The sequence below is a fragment of the Podarcis bocagei genome, assembly GCF_964188305.1.
Source record: "Podarcis bocagei genome assembly, chromosome: 6".
Taxonomy (NCBI): Eukaryota; Metazoa; Chordata; class Lepidosauria; order Squamata; family Lacertidae; genus Podarcis; species Podarcis bocagei.
Window position 1 is genome coordinate 81,951,508 of NC_138130.1, and position 24,894 is coordinate 81,976,401.

At 44.5% G+C, this 24,894-nt stretch overlaps 1 protein-coding gene across 1 annotated transcript; it reads left to right on the forward strand.

The window, feature by feature from the left end:
- Window positions 1-418: 418 nt before the first annotated feature.
- Window positions 419-24,498, forward strand: CDX2 (caudal type homeobox 2; the record flags this gene model as incomplete). The annotated part of the gene is made up of 3 exons (XM_081198019.1): window positions 419-1,164; window positions 15,066-15,211; window positions 24,298-24,498. The coding sequence occupies exons 1-3, from the start codon at window positions 660-662 to the stop codon at window positions 24,496-24,498; spliced, it is 852 nt and encodes a 283-aa protein (XP_081054145.1). The 5' UTR covers window positions 419-659.
- Between the last annotated feature and the right edge of the window lie 396 nt (window positions 24,499-24,894).

A 24,894-nucleotide genomic window follows, 5' to 3' on the forward strand; every position in this document is an offset into this window, starting at 1 on the left:
AAAGAGAGGCGCATCATTTATTTTTATTCTTGGGAAGCGCTCTTTTTCCAGACCCTCGGTGCGCTTCCACCTTCGCCCACTGCCCACCCGCCCCTTCGCTCCGCTCTCCCTTTTGCAAGTTCTTCGGATTCCCATTCTTTGAACCTGTGATTGGAGGTTAAAGTGCACCAGGTTGCAATGGGAGAAGGAAGCTCTTAAACAATAAAGGCCCGAATATGTCTCTGTGATCAGGTCGCTGCCCTCTGCCTTATCTTTTTAAATGCAAATCTTCTTTGGGGGCTTGGAGCAGCTATATTACCCGGGTGCCTCCCTCCCTCCTTCCCTCCCTCTCTCCCCTCCCTCCCGCTCCCTCTCCACGTCACCTGCCTTGGGTGCTGGGCCTGGCCTGGCCATTGCTCAGAGCGCCTTGTCAACATACAGCGCGGAGCCTCGTCCCGAGCGCGGCGAGCTGGCCGGCCGATGGAGCCGGTGGCTCCCTGACCATCGCGCGTCGGCTGCGCTCTCGGCTTCTCTGCGCCCACAGGGAGGGTGCCTCGACCACGGGGTGGGCGCCGAGCCTCGCAACGCACCAGGTTCCCCCCCAGGGAAGGGAGGCCAGGAGCCCATCGCCGGCGCCCTCGCAGCAGTATGTGGAGGAGAGCCCCTCGCCTCCGGTCACCATGTACGTGAGTTACCTGTTGGAGAAAGACGGCGCCTCCATGTACCCGGGCTCGGTGCGCCACGCCGGGGGGCTCAACTTGGCGGCAGCGCAGAACTTCGTGGGCGCCCCGCAGTACTCGGACTACGGCGCCTACCATGTGCCCGCCGGGATCGGGCTGGACAACGCGCAGTCCCCGGGATCGCCCTGGGCCGGCGCCTACGGGGCGCCTTTGCGCGATGACTGGAACGGCTACGGGCAGGGGGGCGTCCCTGGGGCGGCCGCCAACGCCGTGCACGGACCCTCCGGCGCGGCAGGGTTGGCCTACAGCCCCGTCGGGGACTACCACCCGCACCCGCACCACCACCACCCTGCGCAGGGGCCGCCGGCGCCCCCCTGCGGAGTCCCCGCTTCCGGGGGGCTGATGCAGCCTCTCAACTCGCCGCCCGGCGCCGAGCACCTTTCTCCGGGCGGCCAGAGGCGGAACCCCTGCGACTGGATCAGGAAACCCACGGCAGGGGGACCCGGTAAGGAAGGAGAAAGGGCAGGGAGGGGCGGCTCGTTGGGTGTCCGGAGGAAGGGGCTGTGGGGCGCAGGCCTGGAGGAAGCCCGGTCACCTCATCACCTACAGGCGCACCGGGAGGAAGTTGTTCAGTGGGGCTCAGGCGACGCAGCGCCACTCTGCACCAGCGCCGGGGCACGGTTGCCGTGGGAGGGGAAAGATGGAAGAATTAAGAAAGCAAGGACGCTGGAAGGGACCGCGGCTGGTCTTGCTGGTTTCAAGGGTTAAGGCGCACACGTCGATCAAACTGAGCCCGGTGTGGGGGTATTTGGTCAGGGACCGACGACCTGGTGTGAGGGTCTCTCTCGAATTGAAGCGAGACAGCCATCCTACGGAGCCTCCTTTTGGAAATAAACATATATTCGGACTGGATCCAGAGTTGGCGTGCCTTGCAGGGATGGTGGAGCCGATCGCCAGCGCTGAGAGGCCGGAGGGTTGGGCCGTCCTGCGCGCGCCTGCTTGCTTTTAGTATCCAGTTCCCTCGTAAAGCCGAACCATTAAAACGAATGTCATAATCAATAGGCTTCCTGTGCTAGCCTAAGGCCGTGACAGTTTAAAAACGAATATTATTTCCTGCTAAGTTTGAAAGCCACGCGCTACTCCAGATTCCATATAAACTTTCTCGGAAGTAAGTCCGCTGGCGTCAGTGGCGCTTTACGTGCTGGGAATACCTCGCCCTGTCAATTCATTATACCTCTGCGTCCCCTTAAAAGGCATTTGCTCGGAGGTAAAGGCTGTACGCCTTGCTTACACTGAGTAAATCCCAGTGAAAGCAGCGGGACTTGCATCCTGAGTTGACAAGGCCAGGATTGAGCCAGATTCGTGCATTAAATATTGAGGGAGGTAGTTCATTAATGGTGGGCAAAGGAACAAAGAGCGAGCCAGCACATTCTCTGGTTCGGATCTGAGTGTAAAAGGCGGCGGCAAATGAACCTAACAGGCTGCAAATCCACAAACTGCAATCCACAAAACTGAACTTCGTGACTCTCTACAGTTCTTAAAACCAACGGGTGTTTTGCCCTTCAAGGGAGCATGAATCTCAGATCCACCCCGTCTGAATTGATATGCCCTACATTTGTGCCAGGATCCCAGCTCAGGATTTACATGGAAGTAAATCCCATGGGAAGCAGGGGCATTTCCTTCCAAATGAAATTGCGCGTTCATGATCTCCTCTGCAACTGCGCTTCTCCAATATCGTTTAAACTATTTCACAGATTTAGCCTGGAAGAGCCGGGCTGTCACCAGAAAGGTTCTCAGACTCTCTCCATGCTGGCCCATTTCCTCCGGGATTCATTCTTGTTGGGCTGGTGAGTTTCCAGACTGTACAAAACTACAGATCTGATTGGAGACAGGCATCTTTATCGCCCGAGCCAGTTAAACTGAAGCATGTGGGCACTAAAACTGCCATTCTAAGCACACGAGACACACGCACACATTTCCTGGGAAATCCGTCCCGTTGCAAATTAATGGGACTTTCCCTTTCATTGAGCTTCTCAACCTGGCGAGGTCAAGCCCCATATATAAATCCAAGCACGGCCGCCGAGCTGAAATTTGTGGCTGGCAGGAACTGTCCCCCTAAGGCCTTTCCAATCTGCAGGGAGGTTTCCCACCGACGTTTTCTTTCGGGGAAAGGGCCATAGCTCCGTGGGAGATCACCTGCTTTGCATGCAGAATGTCCCGGGTTCGATCCCCGGCATGTCCCGTGCCTGAAATCCTGAACAGCCTCTGCCAGCCAGTGTAGACAGCACTGAGCTAGATGCGACCAATGGTTTGACTCTGAATAAGGCAGATCCTATGCACCTTTGTCGCTAATATAAATAATTTGGCTTCTGTAAGGGTTCTTTCGAGCGCTCCACGCGCTCCACCTATTGTACTAATGACATTCCTTACCGTAACTTTGATCATAGGGTAGGTGAGGCCAGGATTACTTGATGCGGGAAGATCTGTGGTTTTAGCTGTCGGTGGTCCCCGGACCGGTGTCTCCATCCAGCTTCGCAGAATAGGTAGCTATCTCCCCTCTCTCGTCGCTGGGTTTTTGTAAGGAAGGGATACTGTGGCGAGGCGCAGCGCCCCGGAGACTTGAATGTGTTCCAGATCTGTAGGCGGGCATGGATGAACGCGGGAGGCATGGCCCAGGCAGAAATTAAAAGCTCGGGAACCCCCGAAAAGCTGCAATCCGAATAAACACACTTAATAGCGCAGATCACAGGCATGTTCACTCGGAAGTAAGTCCCCGCTGTGGGCAACGTCTATGATGGATTGCAGCCTGGATAGGAAGCAAGTCCCATTGAATTCAGTGGGAGTTAAACCAGAGTGAATATGCTTCGGATTATACCATAATGGCGGCGTGGGGATTTCCGTGGGGGATTGTTGCTGGAGAATCTAGCTCATGTGTGTGTGTAACAACAACAGAGAGCTGTAACAACAACTGATAGCTGAGGCCGATGCGCGGACCTCTGTTCTTTACGCGTCAAGTTGCTGGAGTTAATTAGACAACTGAGAACACCCTTCCGGGAGCAAGGATCAAAGACCAGGAGCAGGAGAGGGTCTCGGCTGACGTTGCTTCTCTAGTGATATTTGAAGCCGGATGACCTGCTGACTGTGTGTGGTTCAGGGATCTGAGCGACGCATCGGCTGCTGCCCTGCACAGGGGACGCGCGACCGTAGAAGGCAGGGAGTTTTCTGGGACTTCCCGCTTGGCGGCTCTGCAGAGAGTGGGGGAGACTTGCTTTGGAAACTTTGGTGTATTTGCGAATTGGGGGGGGCAGTGATGGTGGTGGTATTGAAGAGGAAATATGCAACTCCTTTTTTAAAAAAACAACCTTTGTTCCTTATTGTCAATATTTAAAAGAAAACCACTAAATTCGCATATACATTGTTACCGACAAGGGAAAGCAGTAACCCGCAGTGAAAGCACTCAAGAAGAGCGGTTGAAAATCAAGTAATGTAATCTATTTGCAGTTGAATTTAAGTTTAGAATTGAAGCGTAAGGCGCATTATTTAGAGCCGTCTTGACGCACACGTTTTGGAATTCAACCGGACTGGAATCGGTTTTAAAACCCTAATCCTTCTACTAATCCGAAACAGAAGGCAGCTTCATGAAAACCCCCGGGGTTTACTCTTGAGTAATGCCTGTAGGATCCGGTTTTTATCCTAGGGCTGAGCTAGTAAATTATACAATTTCCATGAGCAGTGTTTTGAAGTCCATGATACAGTCATCCATTCAGAATCCCGTGGATAAAATATTGAGAGTTTAGAGAGGGGTAGAATTATTCACACGAAAAGATAAAATGTATGTAGGGTCGGATTGTCAGAACAATACCGAACCTCTTATTTTAAGCTAATGCATTCTTGTTTTGCCTTGACCCTGAAAGATTTGCCTTAATAGAAACTGGTTGTATAATCCCAGAGGCCCTGGAACTATCCACGTTCTTGCAGTGCGCTTCGCTTGCGAATGTAGGTCCATTTGCTTCTAATGTTCTTCTGATGAGCTCGCTAATTCTAGCGAAGGTTCAGTCTCAGGACAAAACATACTGGGAAGTGCAGACACGCGCAAGGAACCAGCCTCAACGACTGGAAAGTTCTCTTGAGCAAGACGCGTTAAAATGAATCCGAGTTTGCAAGGCTTTGCGCTGCTGCTCGCATTGAATTTTCAACTACGCTTGCGCAGGAGAACTTCCGGTGGTTTATTTATTCCTTTTTTTAAATCAGGGTATTTGCAGCTTCAAAGACACAGGCGCACATTGAATGACCCGGATCCACATTGGACTGCTATAGAAGCAGTCTATAGTTGTCACTGAGATGCAAGGGCTATTGCCTGGGCTGTACCCACTTCAGATTTTGGATGAGGGAATAATCGCCCATATGAAGAACAGATTCCTTGAGTAGCATGCTGGGAAGTTTTCGCCCAGCCTTCTTCCTGAACTGCTAGATTTGTTTTCTACAGATGAACATGCCACGATGGGGGACCCGCCCCCCCCCCCCCAGTCTGAAACGGTACAGCCCAGACCCAAGTTTCCTGAGAACTGGTTTAGGACGCAGCGTGGAGATGGGGAACTTGTGACTATTGCACTACAAATCTAATAATCTCAGACCATTGGGCATGCTGGCTGGGGCTGATGGGAGCTGGAGTCCAACAGCATCGGTAGGGTCCTGCGGTATAAAATGTGCATGAGCTTGTAGTGAAGAGATCGATTCCCCTGCTCCTTGCCAGAGTAAAGTGCGATCCAGTTTGTGCGAGGCTGCTTGGCTTCCTAACCTCTTAACTGAAGGGCAGAGGCATCGTTCTTGTACGCAAGAGGCTGATCTGAAGATCCCGTGGGATCTAGCACTTTTTCTGGATTGAGAATAGTAAGAGGCAACGGGGGTCCCCTGCGCTCCTCCGCGCACGTTGGCCTTCCTGCAGGTCGCTTTCCCGTCGAGCTGATACCGGGCTTCCTTAAATCATTGGCCGGTGCGCGCGGTTGGTTGTGCATTGATTTCTGATTCACTGGGCAGTGCATACCTTTATATGCCCATGCCGCCGGGCTGCTAATAATCCGTGCAGAGAGGAGTTGATCAGCGGCTGGGCAGTTCTTCTCTGCAGCCCCGTAGGGCAGCGACCAGGACTTGGCCACCCAGCCAGAGATGAGCAATTCCTCTCCTTCCTTTCCTCAAGAAAGATCTCCTCCTCCTTTCCAAAGCCTGTTCTGCATCGCTGGGGGGGGGTGTCTTGGTGGGCTTCCCATTGCCTCTGACTTCCAGAGTAAGCACATTTGAAGACATTGGGAAGTAGCATCTCCTTGGTATGCACCCACCCCCCCAGGTTCAGTGTCCCAAGGTTCAGAGAAAAAATCCTCTATGAAACCCTGGAAAGTTGTATTGCTTGGTATTTACTCCAGAGTAAACGTATCTAGGATCTGACTGTTTGCACCTCCTAATTTAGAGATGTGGAAGCTGTGGCCCGCCAGATGTTGGCTATGTTTGCTGGAGCTGATGGGAGTTGTGGTCCAACAACATCGGAAAGGTCCCCCCCTTCTCCTTTGGGACCTAGGGAAGTGCTTGCCAGTACCATTAATTTAAAGTCCCATAGGTTACCTCTCTTAGTTTGTTGCAAACTTCTGGTTGCAGCCTTACATGTGAGCAAGTCCCACTGAAACCAAACAGGATCCTATATGTGTTTGACTCTCCCATTGAGAGCCAAGAAATTGCTCCCCTTTGAATGGACCATGCCCTTGATATGCGCGGAGACTGCAACCCTACATCAAACTCAGTGGGGCTTTCTTCTGAGTAGATATGCACAGGATCCTGCTGTAAACAGATATCTCACCCCAAAGTGTGTTTGAGTGCAACTAGCTAGACCAGAATATAACAATCTGAATTCCAATACATTAGTGAGACCTGGTCAACGTACACCTCATCTCTGCAATGAACTCACTTTTTGCAACGTGGGAATGACTAATAACACTCACATATAAGTACTGGCTGACTTTATATGCCTGCATTATTATCCCCATGAGAGAGGGAGACAGAAGTGATGGGGTGAATGGGAAACAGATTTGAGGTACTAGTGTTAATTCACAAGGCCCTAAACAACTCAGACCCAAAGGACCTTAGGGATCATCTGATTCCTTATGTTCCACCTCACTCATCTGAGATGCTCAGATGGGACACTTCTGGTGGCTCCCTGCACCTCTGAGGTTGGGTTGGCCTTCTCTACAGACTGAGCCAGGGCCTGTGGAACTCCCCACCAGTAGAGGTTTGCCAGAAACCATTCCTCCCTTCTTTCAGAGCTGCTCTGAAAACTACATTGTTTTGGAAGGGCCTTTGCAGTATGAATGTTCTCTTCTTAACCAGTTGGTATTTATTAAAGTTTCGTGGGTGCTTTTGCCGGTTTCATTACTACACGTTGCATACCACCGTGATATTCTTTTAATGAAAGTGTAGATTGGAAATAATAAATAGAAATCATGGCTGTAGCAGGAGGTCCTGCATCTACAGTAGCCTTTGCAAGAGCAGACTGGTAATATGGTGCCTTGCGTGAGGACAAAACTCGTCACACATACCCTAAATATTTCTTGTTTTCACAATAATTCCTTTTGGTACAGCTGCTTTTTAAATGGATCTTCTCCATAGGTACCCATCTAAATATAGGTTATTTTTATTATTTTTATTTTGCGCTCCCTCGGCTAGAGGAACCACCCTAAATCCAGCGCTGGCCTTTGCCATTCTGAGGCCCTACAAGCAGATGCTGGGCTGGGGGTTGAGTGGAGTTAGAATCATAGAAAACTAGAGCTGGAAGGGACCCCAAGGGTCATCTAGTCCAACCCCCTGCAATCTCAGCTAAAGCATCCATCTCAGCTAAGGTTAGATAGGCCGAAACAGCTGGAGGGCACCAGCTTGGGGAAGGCTGATCCTACAGCACACCCTTCGCCATCCTTATTTAGAAGAAAGTCTCACTGAGATCAGCGCAACCTGCTCTTGAGTGAGTGTCCTTAGGATAGCAACCTTAGAAGCAACCTCGGATGCTAATGCCCTAGGAAAAGGTCGCAGAGGGCAAGAGGGTCCTGCAGGCGCCCCCTTCACCTTACTTGTGATGCTAATATTGTTCCTCCCTTCTCTTTGGCAGACCCTCATCTGTCATGAGGAGGGGGCTTTAAACCTATCTTGCTTTGATATACACCTTCCTTGCTATTGTTCCCTGTTTTCCCCTTCCCTGACCGCCCCTCACCGGAAAAGAAGAGAAAGGAGAGGGAGGTGGAACAGAAACTTTCGCAGTCAATATTGAAATCTGCCATTCCTCTCTCATTCTCTCTCTTTTTCCTGGGTGGGGGAAGGGGGAAGCGTTGGTGGCTGCAGCAGCTGAGAGTGGGAACAGGACCTTGGGTGGATTGCAAAATTCTCCGCAGTAGATCAACAGGGAAAATCTCTCTCCCGCCCACCCTGTATCTTCACCCCAAGCAAACCAGTGGTTGATTTTCTGCAGTCCTCTCTAGGAGGCATTATTATTTATGTGGGTCCCACGTGGTGATCACAGAATCTCTATCATTTCTTTATTTCCTAAAACGTATATGCATTTTGATTGTAAAAACCAGAACACAAAACAACCCCACTACAAAGTGGTTTACAAAAATAAAAATTGTAAGTCGAGGAAACAGTTAAAACCAGCTATTTAAAAAATTCAAAAAAATATGATGTTTTAGCAATAAAGTAAAAACCAGATTAAAACACATGTCAAAATTCAACAAACCTGGATGCCTAAACAAAAATGTTTTGAGCAGGCGCTGAAAAAAGGTACAGTGAAGCGGCCTGTCTGATGTCAATAGGCAGGGACTTCCCAAAGACGAGTGCTGTCACACTAATAACATTAATGTTAGTACAATACTAAACACTTTAAATGCACCTTTACATAAGGCAATGCAAAATTGTCAGGCTGCAGTCTTTATCGGGTTTACCTGGGAGTAAGCCCCACCAAATGCAATAGGACTTAATTTGAGTAGACATGGATTGTACTGTTAGGGTGAAATTGGTGGACTAAAGTTACTTAAGTCTTTTGGTTTCAATGGGTCTACTCTGAGTATAACTAATATTGGCAATCACCCTTAAGAATCCCAGAGAGAGAGAGATCACTTAAATATATAGATAGCAATCCAGTCAGAAAGAAGCTTCTATTATTTTTCTCCTGTCTTGAGAGTCTGACAAAATATTTGCAGACTTACTGACATATCTTCATTCCGACACAATCCAGGGAAACTTTCCAGTGGATCAGGGCCATTATTTTCTCTTCTCTAAGCTCTACCTCCCCTGCTCATGCCCTGCTCCCAAGCAGATGAAGTTTCCCCCCAGTTGCGGGAAATGGCTGGTCTCTTAAATGGGGTGTCACTCACCAGGTGTTAAAAAAGCATAAGGACTTGGGGTTAAAAACAACAGCAACCCAAACAAATAAACAAAAAGTGGCAATTCTGCCAGTTCATTCTGTCTTAAATCATTTGTCTTCTGAATCTCTCTCGCAGTTAGTGAGATCCTGGGATTCGCTGGGGAAAGTCACTGCAAGCAGTGAAGTTTGTGTGAATATACTGTGTATCAGACTTCATAAAACTGTTGCCTCACAGATCTTCTGGACTCCCAGGTTGATGGAAGTTGTGATCCAGAAAATCTGGAGGGCACCAAGTTGGTGAAGGCTGATATATGACGATATGATATGATATATGATATGAGTGACTTCGTGGAATAGTGTGGCTGGGTTTGTGCTCCAGTTTTGAACTGAGGTGCCGGGGTTCAGTCCCTTAAAAGCCTTAATTGGTCCTTGATTGATTTTACTCAACGTAGTTACATAGTTGCATTATTTTAACCTGGACAACAATTCTGTAAAGTTGTGGTTTGGATCTGGGTCTTCCCTCTTATTAAAAAACCCATGAAACTTGAGATACCACAAATAGCTCAGGCTCTTGTTATCAATAATGTGGAAAATGTGCATTGCACGTGCTCAGACCCTTTAAAAATGATTATTGCTTATAAATACAAAACAAAACCCCAAACTATATTTATAGGGTGCCTTTCAGGGTTGCCTTGAAATGCTTCTGCCATTTTAGAAGAACAGATTTCCAGACGCAAGTCCAAGTCTGAATGGGCTTGTGGTTTTAAAAAGTTTTAAAGAAGACTGTCATTTTATCAAGATTGTATTTGGTTTGAAAAATAGTCTGGAGGCAAAATTAAAGGGAATCAGACCTTGAAGTACAGCAGGTGGGAGGCCACATAAATTGTATAATTGGCTGTGTAATTGATTGGTATTTGGATTGCTATTTGGTATTGATATAATATGGCGTATATTGGACTTTTGTAATTGAAAATTAAATAATTTCACAAAAGAAGATCATTTTTGTGGCTTGGGAAAAGTGGTTGCCTTCCTTTCCAACTTTGCTCAGATTCGGGGGAAGTGTAGGTGGCCCAACCTGTGTGGCTGCTGTGAAAACAGGCTGATGGATCCATTGGCCTGATCCACCCGGCTCGGCATCTCCCTCATATTATAAACTCCCAGAGGCAGAGCTTGGACCTGCAGAACGCTCTAGCTTCTCTCCCCAGCATCTGGGAAAGAGCCTGAAACTGCTGCCAGCCAGTGTCCTCACCACTGAGCTAGATGCAACAATGGTTTTTTTGGCCCAGTGGAAGACCGCCTCCTTTGGTCTGTTCTGGACGCCCCTTCCCCCATCTACTGTGTTTTTTGTTTTATTTTTAAAGGGAGGGGGCAATTTGGCTGAAACTGGGAAGACTAGGTCTTCTGCGTTTTGTTAGGAGCCCCCTCCCTGCTTCCCACCCCCAGATGCATTTGAATTCAAGGTGCCCAACCTCTTCCGAACCCCTTTCTTCCTTTCGCGCAGTGGGGAGGGGAAGGGACCTGCCTGTCTCCATTCAAATGCGCCGCGCAGAGCGCGAGGGGAGAATGAAAGCGCCTGCCGCCCATTTGTTCCAGGCAACCCGCCTGTGCTTGCGATTCGGGGGCGTTCCGGAGGCTCCTCGCTTTGATAAGATCGCCTTGTAGCGCATTGTCGGCGCTCGTGTTCTACATTGAGCGGCTCCAGGGAGCTCCCTCTGATCAGCCTTGTCTTCGTGGCGGGGAAGCTTTTGTCTGGGGGCTGCAGGGGCCGCGCCTTTCTGCCCCTTTTGTTTTTGTTTAGCTTCACCAAAGCCAGCCTGCCGGCCATTAAACACCTACAGGCAGGCAGAAGAAGCTCAGATCTCTCTATTTATTTGTGGTGCGGGTGGGGGTCTGTTTAAGAAGAGAACCAGTTAAACGAGAAGCGGGAGAAAAGACCAAAGGCCAGGCGCAAACAGACGCGCTGGAGGGCTGCCTGGGAATCGCAGTGAATTTGGGAAGCGCAGTAAATTTGAAATTGTCATGGCGCAATTTATTCTCCTGGTTTGGCCAGCTGTCCTGGGAATAAATTCCCCAGGGAATGGGGCAGTCAGGGGTTTTTTTAGGAGGAGAAAAAATGTAGAAAAGTACTGGAATTGGCAAGTTCTTGCATTTACGTTTTATAACGAGATAGATCTATAGATAAACCTTCAAACGAGGGGAAATGGAAATTTAGGTAGAAGTCACTCCTTCTTACTCTGGCCCAAATGTGTTTGTGTATAGCTCTGTTTGAAAAAGCCCTGGTTTAAATGACTGTAGAGCTCCTACATTCGTCATAAAATTGACTTTGTGGATTGCCCCGTTCCTTATTGCCATCTCAGCACATGACTTGCAATAACAAATACTGTACTGGTGTAAATTAAGCTTCCTTCCCAAGCAGGCTTTTGAATGCCTTCTGAGTAAAACCCAACTTATCGAATCATAGAATATTGTTTCTTGTGGTTTATCTCATTTACAACTGGCAGTGTTTAAATCAAAGCTTTCCAATCCCTTGAAACTGCAGGAGAAAAGAGCTGATCTCCCAGCCAGATAGTGCCTGCCTGGATATTTAAATCAATTCAATCCTTTTGCTGTGAATGGCACTGATGCCTCCATGTTTTTTGGAAAGAAGTCAGTTGTTTTACATGAACTTTTATTGATAAGCAAGAGTGCTTGTTGTGGAGCCACATAAATCACTTCATAATTACAGTACTAATAAACTCAGATCTCACCTTTCAATTATTTTTTTAAAAGGTACAGTTTAAACAACATGAAATTAAAATAGCATAATACAAATAACTACAGCTATAAAATAATAATAAAAATAGAACAGGAAAGAGTGTGATTTATAATCAATGCAAACTTAGCGCTTTTTTTTTAAACACACACACACACACACACACACACACACAGAACCAAATATAGGTGCCTTGGAAGGAAGGAAGGAAATTGTTGTGACTTAATTCCAAGTTTTAAAAAGGCTCTCCTTGGAGAGAGATTTCAAAGGTGGAGTACCACCACGAAGAAGATTGTATTTCCTGGTTCCATCCACTTCACCTCCTTTGATGAAGGCACCTGCAGAACACCCTTCCGTGATCATGACCTTCGTCTATTGGCAGGTTGGTGTGGTGGCAGGAGATCCTTCAAGGTGCCAAGTCAGGAAGAGCTTGAAGCATCAATGCCAGCATTGTAAATTCTGCCCTGCAAATGAACTAGGGTCCAGTGCAACTGTTCAAGAGCTGGTATGGTATATTCCTAATCGACACTTAACAATTCTTATACCACCCTTCATGTTACTAAGAAACTGATGGGTAGTGTACAATCAATGAAATATAAAATACAACAGAGGAAACTCTTTAAAGCATACATAAGATTCAAATGTCTGGGTAAGCATTTATGTCTTAGGCTGCAATCCTAGCCTCTCTTACCCAGGAGTAAGCCTCACTGAATTCAATGGGACTTAACCTCTGCGTGGACCTGGTTTGGATTGCTCTGTTAGCCTAACACCAAAAAGGTTACAAAGTGGGTGCCTGGCAAGCCTTCACGGGGAAAGCATTCCATAAAGATTCCAGGTAGTTATCGTGCATCTCCATTGTTTCTGGACAACCTTCAAAGGCAGCCTCACCTACATTGAACTGCCACAGTCTAATCTAAAGGTTACCAGGGCACAGATAACCATGGCAAGGCAGCCTCTGCCAAAAAAGAGTCATATTTAATGGGGATTTGTATTTGACTGCTCATAGATAACAAAGTACGTGTATCCGAAGTTTTAATTTGTGGATTCCGTTTCAGAGCTCTTGCCTTCAAGGACCAGCCAGCTACTTTCTTTTCCAGGAAGAAGCTGCCTCACAGTTTAAATACAAACAAACAAACAGCCTTTGCTTACCCACTCCGAGAGCAGGGCAACACCATTTCCAGAAGGGGGATCATGCTAGTCTTTTCCAGGAAAAACAACAACAGTCTTGTGGCTCCTTAAAATGTGAATAGATTTATTGTACTGTAGTGTGTTTGTGGAAATGACCATTTTGTGAACGTACTTATCTTTATAGGCACTTGATCTTTGCACTGAAATGTTGCAGACTATTATGCCTCTTGCATGTCATGACCTTTGGCCCCATCGTTTACATCTTTCACCTCTGTACCCATGTATACACCTGCAAACTAAGGACAACACATCATACATCAGATGTGTGAGAAATGTGTGAGTTTCCTCCTTGGAGCGTCTGCAGATTTTATGTGTGTAAAATTTCCCTTACTAGAGGGGTACACTCCTCCTCCACCACCCCACATCCAATTCAACTGTGACCCCCCCCCCAATACCACAAAACTTTATCCTCCTATCTTAGTAGACAGCCCATGACTAAAGAGGGAATAGTTTATGGGGAAATGTGATATGTGTGATATGCAGTTTAATGAGAAAATAAACAGTATAGCACATTACTTCTTGACCAAGTAATGAATTATATATATTTTATAAATTGCACACTGACACACAATTTGTTGGTGGTGGTTTGTGTAAAAAGGCAATGAAGTAGCTCAGTTGGTGAGAGTGTGGTGCTGATAACACCAAGATTGCAGGTTCAATCCCCATATGGGGCAGCTGCATATTCCTGCATTGCAGAGGATCCAACTCTACAATTCTATGAAATATAATTCATTGGAAATAGGGAAAACATGTATTTAACTCTCCCACCCACGCCTTTGAAATAAATGGGAATTAAAAGGGCCAAACTTCAGTTTGGTTGTGACTTAAGACAGCACTGCTTAACAGAGAGTTGAGCATCAGGCCTGGGAAAGGGGAGGCCTGAGTTTATACATATTCGTATAAGTGATGAAACGGTTGGGACTTGATTCCCAAGTTCTAGAAATGTTTATTATTGTGATATAAATTAAGCACAATTTGAATGACCGATACTTTGATCTCCAATATTAAGTGATCTGTTTTGGGACAAAGGTAAAACTGTTAACAAGCCTTTACCAAAAAAAACACACGGTACCTAGGCTTGTTTTGATACTTCGTAAATGATCTAGTGAGACTGCACACATGAAATGAACTATGTTTGCCTGCAGCTTCAGTTCATTTCAAGGGGGTTTATGAGTGCAGGAGAATCTCCCACTGGATTGAACCACAGAGACAAGACCTAGCCAAACTCAAGCATGTTGAAAGTAAAATGAAAAATGAAGTATGTGCATTAAATACCTCCCACTAAAGTTTAAAGTGCCTGTTTATCTGGGTTGTGCATATCAGAGAGCTATTCTCCCAAACACATTTACTTGGAGAAGTGGCACTCCACTAGGTTTTACTCAAAAGTAGTAGAATGAACATGACTAAGTTTGTTCTATTAATTTTAATGGGTCTACCCTGAGTAACACTTAGTGCAATACCACCCATTAATTCTATTGAAGTTTTGGGACTCCATTCCAAGTAAGTAGAAGTTTGTAGAAGTCATAACAGGCCAAATTACAGAGTGCCAAATAATAATACAGATGCACAAATCAAGGTGCACCCCCCCAATGCATTGCTTTACGGTTGTGTTTTTGTGTGTGTTTGGCTTGGGGGCCATAAACCCAGCAGCTGCCTCCTTTTTACAAGCGTGCATTGTTTGAAAATCACTTCCTCTTGAAGCCAGACGTTTGAGGGCTTATAATTTAAACTAGCAGGAAGAAGAGGGATCCCTTCTAACCTGCTGTGTTTGGGGGATGGGGTGGAAATAAGCAACAGCTAAGTTTTGGAAAACGTAAAGGCCCAGGGTTATTGGAAGCCCTCCTGCATAAACATGCCAAGCAGGGATATTTTGAAATGCTTTGTTTTGTTTTGTTTTGCTTTGGTCAACTGTCTACAGAAGCCTCAGTTGCTAGAGACTAATGGGGATTTTTCACAGGGGCTAGCTTCTTGCTAAAGCCAAACGTTCTCCAAATATACCGTCCAAAGAATGCGCCAAAGAAATGGTGCTGTAATCGCACTTCCTTTAACGGACATGCATCTCTCTCCTCAGTGAAAACCAGGACGAAAGACAAGTACCGCGTGGTCTACACAGATCACCAGCGGCTGGAGCTGGAGAAGGAGTTTCACTACAGCCGCTACATCACGATTCGGAGGAAAGCTGAACTGGCAGCCAATCTGGGATTGTCAGAGAGACAGGTGCGACTTTGGCTATTTCTTTGCTCTGTAAGATGCCCAAGGCCCCTGCAGCCTCCCAGAAAATCCTCTTTGGCATGGTGCTTTAGCTTCAGTCCATAAAAAAACCTATCAGTACAATCCAATAAGCAGTCAGGCCAAGGTCCTCCCATGAATCATAGAACTGTAAAGTTGGAAGGGACCCCAGGGGTCATCTAGTCCAACCCCCTGCAATGCAGGAATCCATCCCTGGGTGGGCTTGAACCACCAACCTTCTGTTTAACAGCCAGATGCACTGACTCATTGTGCCACCTGCTCTCTTAAAAGCCTCATGTTTTTTTAAAGTATGTCAGCTAATGTCCTTCCAGGAACAAAGCATGGGACTTCCTGCACATGGTGTCTTTAGAAAACTGCCGTCTGTTGAATCAGACACTGGTCCACCTAAGTCATTAAGGGTGATACGGACTGGCAACAGCTTTCCAGGATTTTGAACAGGGGTGTTTTCCAGTCAGGGATTGAACCTGTGACCTCCTGCATGCAAAGGATGTGCTCTCCCATTAAGCTCTGGCCTTTCTGTCTAGAGAGGCATTATTCTATAGGTATATTTGCCAGCAAGCCAGGAGCTGGCTATGGCTGCTTATTGTGTATACGCTAAGTGGCAAAGCTGGATTCTGTAAGGAACGATAGAAATTGCTTGGCTCCAGGGAATTGTAAACCACAGCTTTCACTTTCGTATTGGAAGATATAAATCTAACTTTAAAATGTATCTTTAAAATATTTTGTGCTATAGTTCTTTTTTGCTAAAATACTACTACTACTACCTTTATCCAAAGATCTCAGGGCAGTTTACAAGATAAAAATACAAGATAAAAGCACAACTAAATAGTTAGAACAAAAACAAAACAAAACAAAAACCCCCGCTCCCACAAACACATTCAAAAGCCCATAGAATATTAATCAGCTAAAGGTCGGAATGAAGAAGAACAAAACTTCCAACAAACTGCAGCTGTTTATACCCCTTCCTCCTGTAATGCTAACCCTAACACTATTCAGTGCAGGAGCAGGGAACTTTTAGTCCTCTATAATTTTTTGTACTACAACTCCCATCAGGGCTAGCTCAATGTTTTTTCCTGCTCCAGAAAAGATGAAGCCATACAATACCCCAGGCCAGCTAAGTTATTTTAGCATCTGAAGCAAAGAAATCCCTTAAGTGCCTCTTGGAGAGCAAAATCATAGTAAATAAATTTAAGAATTTGCTTCCTTTTCCTGACACTTAAAATCTGCTGCCTGAGGCAGCTACCTCACTCTGTCTAATGGCAGGGGTGGTCCTAGTTCTCATCATCCCTTACCGCTAACCATGCTGACTGGGACTGATAGGGTTGCAGTCCCTCAGCATCTGGAGGACCACAGGTTCCCCACCTCTGATTTAAAGCATGCAATTGATTTCAAAATGGCCTTCTCATCTGCATGAACTTAGAAATGCATGCATTTAGAAATGCGGGTTAAAAGGCATGTTTATGTGTCCTCTTTGAAAACATCCTTTCAAGTCCTTGTGCTGAAAGTGTTAGGTAGGTATGAGGCTAAGTTCTATGGCAGTGGAAGTGAGGGACATTTATTTACATGGCTATATCATCTCACTTCCAAGGAGCTCACAGCATTTGTACTAAGCTCTCCCACCTCCCATTTTTATCCTCATAATGACCCTATGAGGTTCTAACTGGTGGAGATTATTGGGTTTCAAGGCTGAATGGGGGTTTGAACAACTCACTACACTTCCAGTATTTTGTACAAAGATTCACTCCAGAGTCAACCAGCTCAAGTCAAAGGAAATGATTTTGAGCAAATCAGCACTTCTGTTCTTTCAATCAGTTGTAATCATAGGATTTCCCTGAATGTATCTGTTTCCAAGAGAATGCCACAATCTAGGGCAAGCGTCCTGGTGTCACATTTTGGTCAGCAGACAACCCTGCAGAGACCACATCACAATGTTTCGTGAACAGTGTCAACTCCCCATGAATTTGATGGCAAGCCGTTCAATCCACTCCAATTAGATGTCATCCGCACCCCCACCCCTTCACTACCCTTTTAGTTCTGGCAGGTTATTTTTTCTTTAAACATTCAGCATGATAAGAAAAAAAAGTTGTTATGTACGCATGGACTTGCTTTGCTGTGCAACGTAGCACTATCACCCCAAAAGCCAACTGCCAAAACAGGTACGGTATGTGGCTGAGCACTCATTCCATGCGAGCACTCATTGTGTGGCTTCACAATTTTATGCGGAATGTGTTGGGAGTGTTGTGGGCTGAACTGAAGACTTTTGTATGAAAAGGTTCCAAGGTCTAATATCTGATAGACCTGATCAGGCCCAGGTGATTAAACACACACACACACACACACAGAGAGAGAGAGAGAGAGAGAGAGAGAGAGAGAGAGAGAGAGAGAGAGAGAGAGAGAATGCCTTTAATCAAAACTGCAAGCAAGGTTCCTGACTGGCCCATAACCTATTTATAAAATCAGATGTTGGCTATGGAATTTAAGAAGTCGTCCAAGATAAAAGTGCCTTTCAGCATATGATATGCAGCATTACTCTCACTCACTACACAAAACCCAGAGGTATCATCACTTCCTCCTTAGAGGATATGATTTCTGGGCAAAACATAAAAATGAGGTAGGGGTGTGTGTGTGTGCAGAGATTATAGTTTGTAATTTTAAGCAGTATTAACCATTTTTCTCTTGCTTTTGAGTATTCTATTTTCACTGGTTGAACTTTCTCCAGAGTGTATTGATACTTTATTGCAATGAGGCTTTATAAATATAGTAGGTAAATGCACAAAGAGGGCAAGTCCCTTTGTCATCGTCCCCCCACCCCCTTTCTGGGGTCCATGGCTTGAGAATTGCACTTGCTTTTCATTCAAATAGTGATACACAGATTATTCACAATTTACATGCATTTAACTTGGGCACATTCAGCTTTATGCACTTGGCAAAAAACTCCAAAAAACATTAAAATTGGGGTGGGTGTCTGGGGAAAAAACTGTTTGGTAATCCCACCTGCATTTGAACCTAATGTGTTTTAACTACACACAATTTTGGCTTTAGGCACTATCTCTTGAACATAATCCTTGGTGTTGTCTGTTGGTCAGGCATCAATATCTGGAGGGCCAAAGGTTCCCCTTCCCTAGTTTTAAGAGATCTTCAGCACTACTTTGAAACAAGTGGCTACTGGCTCACCAAAGGGAGCCACTGGGCTTGGCTCCAGAAACATATAAAATATTGGATTAAAGTTTCAACACAATGTGGCCAATCTAAAAGCGATGAGGGCCATTTCACTGCCTTTACTATTTCATTTCCCATTTCATGCAAGATGGGAGATGGGGAAAGCACCTCTGATGTGGAATGTTTTTCCTGTGATCCTGCAGAAGTGTGGAGAATCTATTGTGGTTATTTAGTGCTGAGAAGGTATGCTCTGTCTACGCTCATGAGGCATTCTGACCCTTAAGTCCAGAGTTTGAAATGACCTAGCTGCAGCACTGAGAACTTGCTTAAATCCCTTTGGTGTCCATGGAATCTTGGCACACCTGGACAGTGTTTTAGGTTTAAGGCGGAAATGACAACTCCATGTGTGCTCATATATCCAGTTCACATATTGGGTTATGAGGCTGCTTTGTATATATCAACATGCTCAGGAGGGAGAGTTTGTTTATTCCATTCCGATCACCTTAAGAGACTTTCCAGGCAGCCTCCCTAACTGCAGTCTTTGCAGATATTACAAAAGTCACAAACCTTCATTCTCAAAGTCCAGGAGAGTTGTGTTTCTAACTTTTCTGAGTGCCACCCCTGTTCCGAGTGTCCTTGCGTTTCCTGGAAATGCATTCATTCTGAGTCAGGCTCCCATGTGCAGAATGGCTTTTCTTTTCTTCTGTCACTTATATAGGGGCTGGTGTTTTGATGATGGCTGCATTGATTTCTAGAGTCCCTGCTTGGCCATGAAAGCCGTAAGAAATCAGCTAAGCTCTAATGTACCATATCCATTTGCTACTGCGGTTGTATTTTGGATATAAACCTGGGATTTCTTTCCCATTCCCACTCTTCCTGTTTTGAGCTTGCCATTAGTTTCCCACTCCAAATATATATTCCCTTAAAATGGGGTGAGGGAAACCCAGCTTAACCACTTTGAAAAAATAGTCCCCATGAGCAAACCATTCTAAATTGAAACTAATGTTCAGCATGCCCAAACAATTTCCAATCCTAAATATAGATATGCCTCATCCTGTCACCTTAGTAAGCTTCCTAAGATAATGAGTAATGAGAAATGGAAATGGAAGGCTTATTATAATCCCCCATAATTGAATAAAGGATGTTTCTTATGCAGGTAGTGTTGACATGTCTCCTAATTTAGAGAGGACAGTCCCTTGTCTGAAAGGCTGCCTTGTTCTAGTCTGATTTGAAAATAGAGAACTACAAGAATGAAATTACCCATAAACATTATTATTTCTTAAATTTCTATATTGCCCTTCATCTGAAGATCACAGGGCTATTTACAACATCAAAACACAAGAATACATAGCATTTTTCTTTCAACAGGCTATTATATCCAAAATGCTTTGGTTGACAAGAAGATCAATACAGTCATTGGTAGCCCTAAGAAAGTGTCAGCAAATCCTTACAGGACAGAAACCTCTGTAAAAATTAAATAAAAAATATTATATGTGTAATGCCAGCAGAAAAAAATATATATGTAAAATGTAACCATATAACACAATACAGATCTTATACTTGGAACTGGGGTCACTAATGTGGGAATGTTCAGGGAGGCAGGAGAGGATATGTTGTTTATTACAGTAATATCCTTCCTAACTTGCACTAGCAAGTTCTATAATTCAGCAGAGTTTTACATTCCCCTTTTAAAAGCACAGCAGATCATTGGTTGCAGGCTTATTTAAGCCTCTCAGTATTAGATTCCTGGTAAGTTCCCTTATATCCCTCTTAAAAGAATAAACATACCATAATCTTGAGTAAAGTGTGTTAAAGTAGTTTACTCACTCATTCAGTTCACAGTTGGATCTCTGAAGGCAGACTTAGTTTCAAAGGATATACATGTGGAGCTATCCCATATGAAGATAGTTCCAGTGTCTCTAGCTAAAAAGCTGCTGCTCCAACAAATGGAGGAAGTCAAAGAGAGAGAGTGGCAGCATGCCTTGTCCTTTTGGTTACCTGGACAGGTAAGGTCATGCCTACCTCTAGTCACATGCAAAAGGAAGTATGTCCCAACCAGGAGGAAACAGGAAGTTTTCGACTGGCTGGACCAAACATACCCTCGCATGTCCACTCTAGGAAAACAAGGAATGTTGTACTTGACTGCTACTTATGTATCACATCCCACAACTAACATACTTTGGGGCACCTTAGGTCTTCCTCACTATGGGGAAAGGTGAACATATAGACAATACTGAACCAGACAGACCAAAATTCTGACTCAGAATAAGGCAACTCCATGTGTTCACATGACAAGGCTCTTTTCTACAGGGCTGACCCTTGAAGTGGGAAGGAGGTGTGTCACGGGCCTCCCTTACATTGAATGAAGTCATCTAGAGACATAGGCAATTTCCTGTGCTGAACATACACTCTCTGCTTTTGATACCCGCCAAATATAGGCATTGACTTGCAACAGATTTTGGAATTCTGCTTCTGATATTATATTTTAACACCTGGTAACAATGTCATCATATTTTATTAGCTTTTCAACAGCTGTTGTTGAAGAACATGTCATAGTCAAAGAAATAATATTGCCCTGGTTTGCTTGAAATTTTAACTCTGGAGGCTCACACATTAGTTTATAAACACGGAGCACAATTCAGTCCAAGTGAATTAGACTTGACTTTGTTTGATTTCCATGGAAAATTAAGAACATGCTTAAGTTTATGTACATATATATCTAAAAACAAGGGTGTGTACACTTTTCAGTCCAGTGAATTGAGCCTCCCAATCATTCCCCCCCCCAATTAATGTTTACCCACTGACTACTTTAAAAAAATTTAAATTATTGAGGGTGTTGGTGGACCACTTAATGTTTTTTCTAACTGTGGTAGCAATTGTAATGCCCTGTGCTAGATGCTATATGATTTTTAATTGTATTTTTTATTGCTTCTTTTATTTCTTATCTATGCCTTTAGTATTAGTGTTGTTACTGTTATCTCCATTTTGATTAATTTACCACTGGCCTTCTAAACCATTATCTCAAGGTGATTTACATATAATTAATAACAATTAAAGGCACAACAATAACAAATACATTTAAAACAAGACTTAAAACCCTAATAAGTGGACACTCATAGTAAAGACTCATTTATCCAGCTGGGAAGTACCTCAGAACAAAAATGTCTTTAATTACCGTATTTCCAGAATGTGCACCTAGTGAGCATCTGTCGTATTTCAACAGGAATGCTATTCCACAGAATTGAAAAAGTGATACAACATTAGAAATAAAAGAAGCAGTTAAAATTCAGTTTAAAAGCAGTTTAAGCATTTAATGCAAATAGTATGCTATCTCTTATCTTCATTTTTTAAAAAAATGATATTTATTAAAAATTTAAAGATTACAGAAAAAATAAAGAAAAACAGGCAATAAAAAAGAAAAAGAAAACATAAAAAAGCAATTCAACAATACAACAAAAAGAAACAACAAAAATGAAAAAGGAGAAAAAAACGCACATCCAATATTCCATATCTTTACCTTTCCTTTACTTGTTTCATCGACCTCCTCACACCTCTCTTTTTTTGTATTCTAGTTCAATTCACTATTTCAGCAAATTCTTTCCATCTCTCTCAATTTTTGTTCTATAATTTATCTTAACAGTCTAACCTTAATTTTTTTCATTTTGGCCCGTTATCAATCAGCTTTTACTTAATTCTTTGTTACATTTCTACTAAAACCATATAGCTTCATTCCAGCATCCTTCTAACACTCATTGATTTTACAATGTTTCTGTAAATATACTTTAAATTTTTTCCAATCTTCTTCCACCGACTCTTCTCCCTGATCTCGAATTCCGCCAGTCATTTCCGCCAGTTCCATGTAGCCCATCAACTTCATCTGCCATTCTTCCCTGGTGGGTAGATCTTGTGTCTTCCAGTGCTTTGTGATAAGTATTCTTGCTGCTGTTGTAGCATACATAAAGAAAGTTCTATCCTTCTTTGGCACCAATTGGCCGACCATGCCCAGGAGAAAGGCCTCTGGTTTCTTCAGGAAGGTATATTTAAATACCTTTTCATTTCATTATAGATCATCTCCCAGAAAGCCTTAATCTTTGGGCATGTCCACCAAAGGTGAAAGAATGTACTTTCAGTTTCATTACATTTCCAACATTTATTATCGGGCAAATGGTAAATTTTTGCAAGCTTGACTGGTGTTATGTACCACCTATAAATCATTTTCATTAAATTCTCTTTTAGGGCATTACATGCCGTAAACTTCATACCAGTGGTCCATAACTGTTCCTAGTCAGCCATCATAATATTATGTCCAACATCTTGTGCCCATTTAATCATAACAGATTTCACCGTTTCATCTTGAGTATTCCATTTCAACAGCAAGTTATACATTCTTGACAAATTCTTAACTTTAGGGTCTAACAGTTCTGTTTCCAATTTTGATTTTTCCACCTGGAAGCCTAATTTTTTGTCCAAGTTATATGCCTCCATTATTTGATAATAATGGAGCCAATCTCGTACTCTGTTTTTTAATTTTTCAAAGCTCTGTAGTTTTAATCTATCACCTTCTTGTTCCAAAATTTCCCAATACTTCGGCCATTTGGCCTCCATATTGAGTTTTTTCTGAGCCTTTGCTTCCATTGGTGACAACCATCTTGGGGTTTTATTTTCTAACAAATCCTTATATCTTATCCAAACATTAAACAGTGTGCTATCTCTTATCTTCAACCACAAATCCACAGACATGCTGCAGACCACCTGAATGAAGCTTGCAGATTACTGATGGTCCCCTGATCACAGACTGGGAGCACTTGGCCTAAAACCTCTAACAGTGGGTTAGTCGTCATGTCTACCCCTCTGTTGTGCTTCAGATTGATCATGTGCTGTCATTTCATATTTTTAAAAGTGCCCCTCATTTATGTGAGTAGAAGTTCACATATTTATTGACTGTAAACCTCAATCTTTTTTTTTAAAGTTGCAAAACTGCCCTGGGAGGTGGGGGGGGGGGTAGGACCACACCCATCAGCCAATGTGCTCTGTGAGTAACTGGCTCCTTCTTCCACACTACAGAACCAGTTTCTCCTGAGTCCAGTCTTCCTTTAGCCTGCTTGGACTTAATGCCTGAGAAATGTGGGTGTGGCTAGCCCAAAAATGACCTGGCCTGGGGAACCTAATTAGGCCTGTGGTTGGCCTCAAACTGGGATGAGTGTGATTCTAGAGTGCAGACACTAAAGTGTTTTAGGTATGTCCGAATGCACTCTTTAACACCCTTCCACTGAATTAAAGGGGCTCAGAAGTGTATCACCCGACTATAATTTTACATTTTGGTGTGAAGAAAAAGAAATACTCCTAATTTAATAATTCAGGATCCTATCAGTTCTGCTAAGAAGATGCAAACTTAACAATATGGAAATTATGTTCCATCCCCATGACAATACAAGTTTGTTTGCTCCCTCCTTCCCCCTGAAAAACATGTTATCTTTCTGCTTTGAAAAGGAGAGCTTAGATTCTCAGGAATTTATGAGGAGCCCACCCTCTTTCTACACATTCTCCACTCCCTGTCCTTTTCTGCAGGATAGGAAGATTTTTTGCTCAATCAGCCCAATCCTCTGAATCTTTTCTTGAAGTAAGTCCCACTGTATTTGTGGACCTCCTTCACAGGTAAGCATGTACAGGAATGTAGTCTTAGCTGTAGTCCATCCATAAAGTACCTTCTTAGTACACATTGAGGAAACACGTAATGCAGAAGGACCATAGCTCTGGGGTAGAGGATCTTCCTTGCGAGCGGAAGTTCCCAGGTTCAGTTCTCCAGCATCTTCAAGTGGTATAATGGGAGAGCCATTCTTATGGGTCTATAGCACTAAGTTGCTGGAACTTATTTTGTCTTCCTCTTCCCCCAGGTGAAAATCTGGTTTCAGAACAGGCGGGCAAAGGAGAGGAAGATCAACAAGAAAAAGTTGCAACAGTCTCAGCCAGGGGGTGTGCACAGTGGATCAGAACCCATGAGCCCAGTGTCCTCCATGCAGCCGGGGACAACTGGCTCCGGCCCCAATGGAGGAGTGTTGAGTGCTCCCGGTTTAGTGCCAGCAACTGCACAGTGACAGCCGCTGGGGAGAAAAGACTGAGCAGCTGGATACGTCCTGCTCTCCTTTGTTGAAGGAGAGGCACACATGCACACCAGCCCCTGGTGGGGAAAGGCCACTGGTCCATTGGTGAAATTGATACGGGGACATTGTGGCTCTGCGTTCCACCTGGACTTCTATACACAGCACCACACTCCAGCTTTTGGTTTCCTGCGCATTTGTACAAAATGTACTGTGATCAACCCACATTGTGCGGCAACAGGGGAGGGGAGGAGATTTGATTCCCCCCACCCCCATAATTTACTTCACTTTGTTTCCACGCTTGTGGTAGGTGCCACGCAACTGACACTCCTCTTTGCAAATGAAAAACACTGCTATCTCAGGGAACTGGGCCTGGAATGCCTTTTGTTGTTT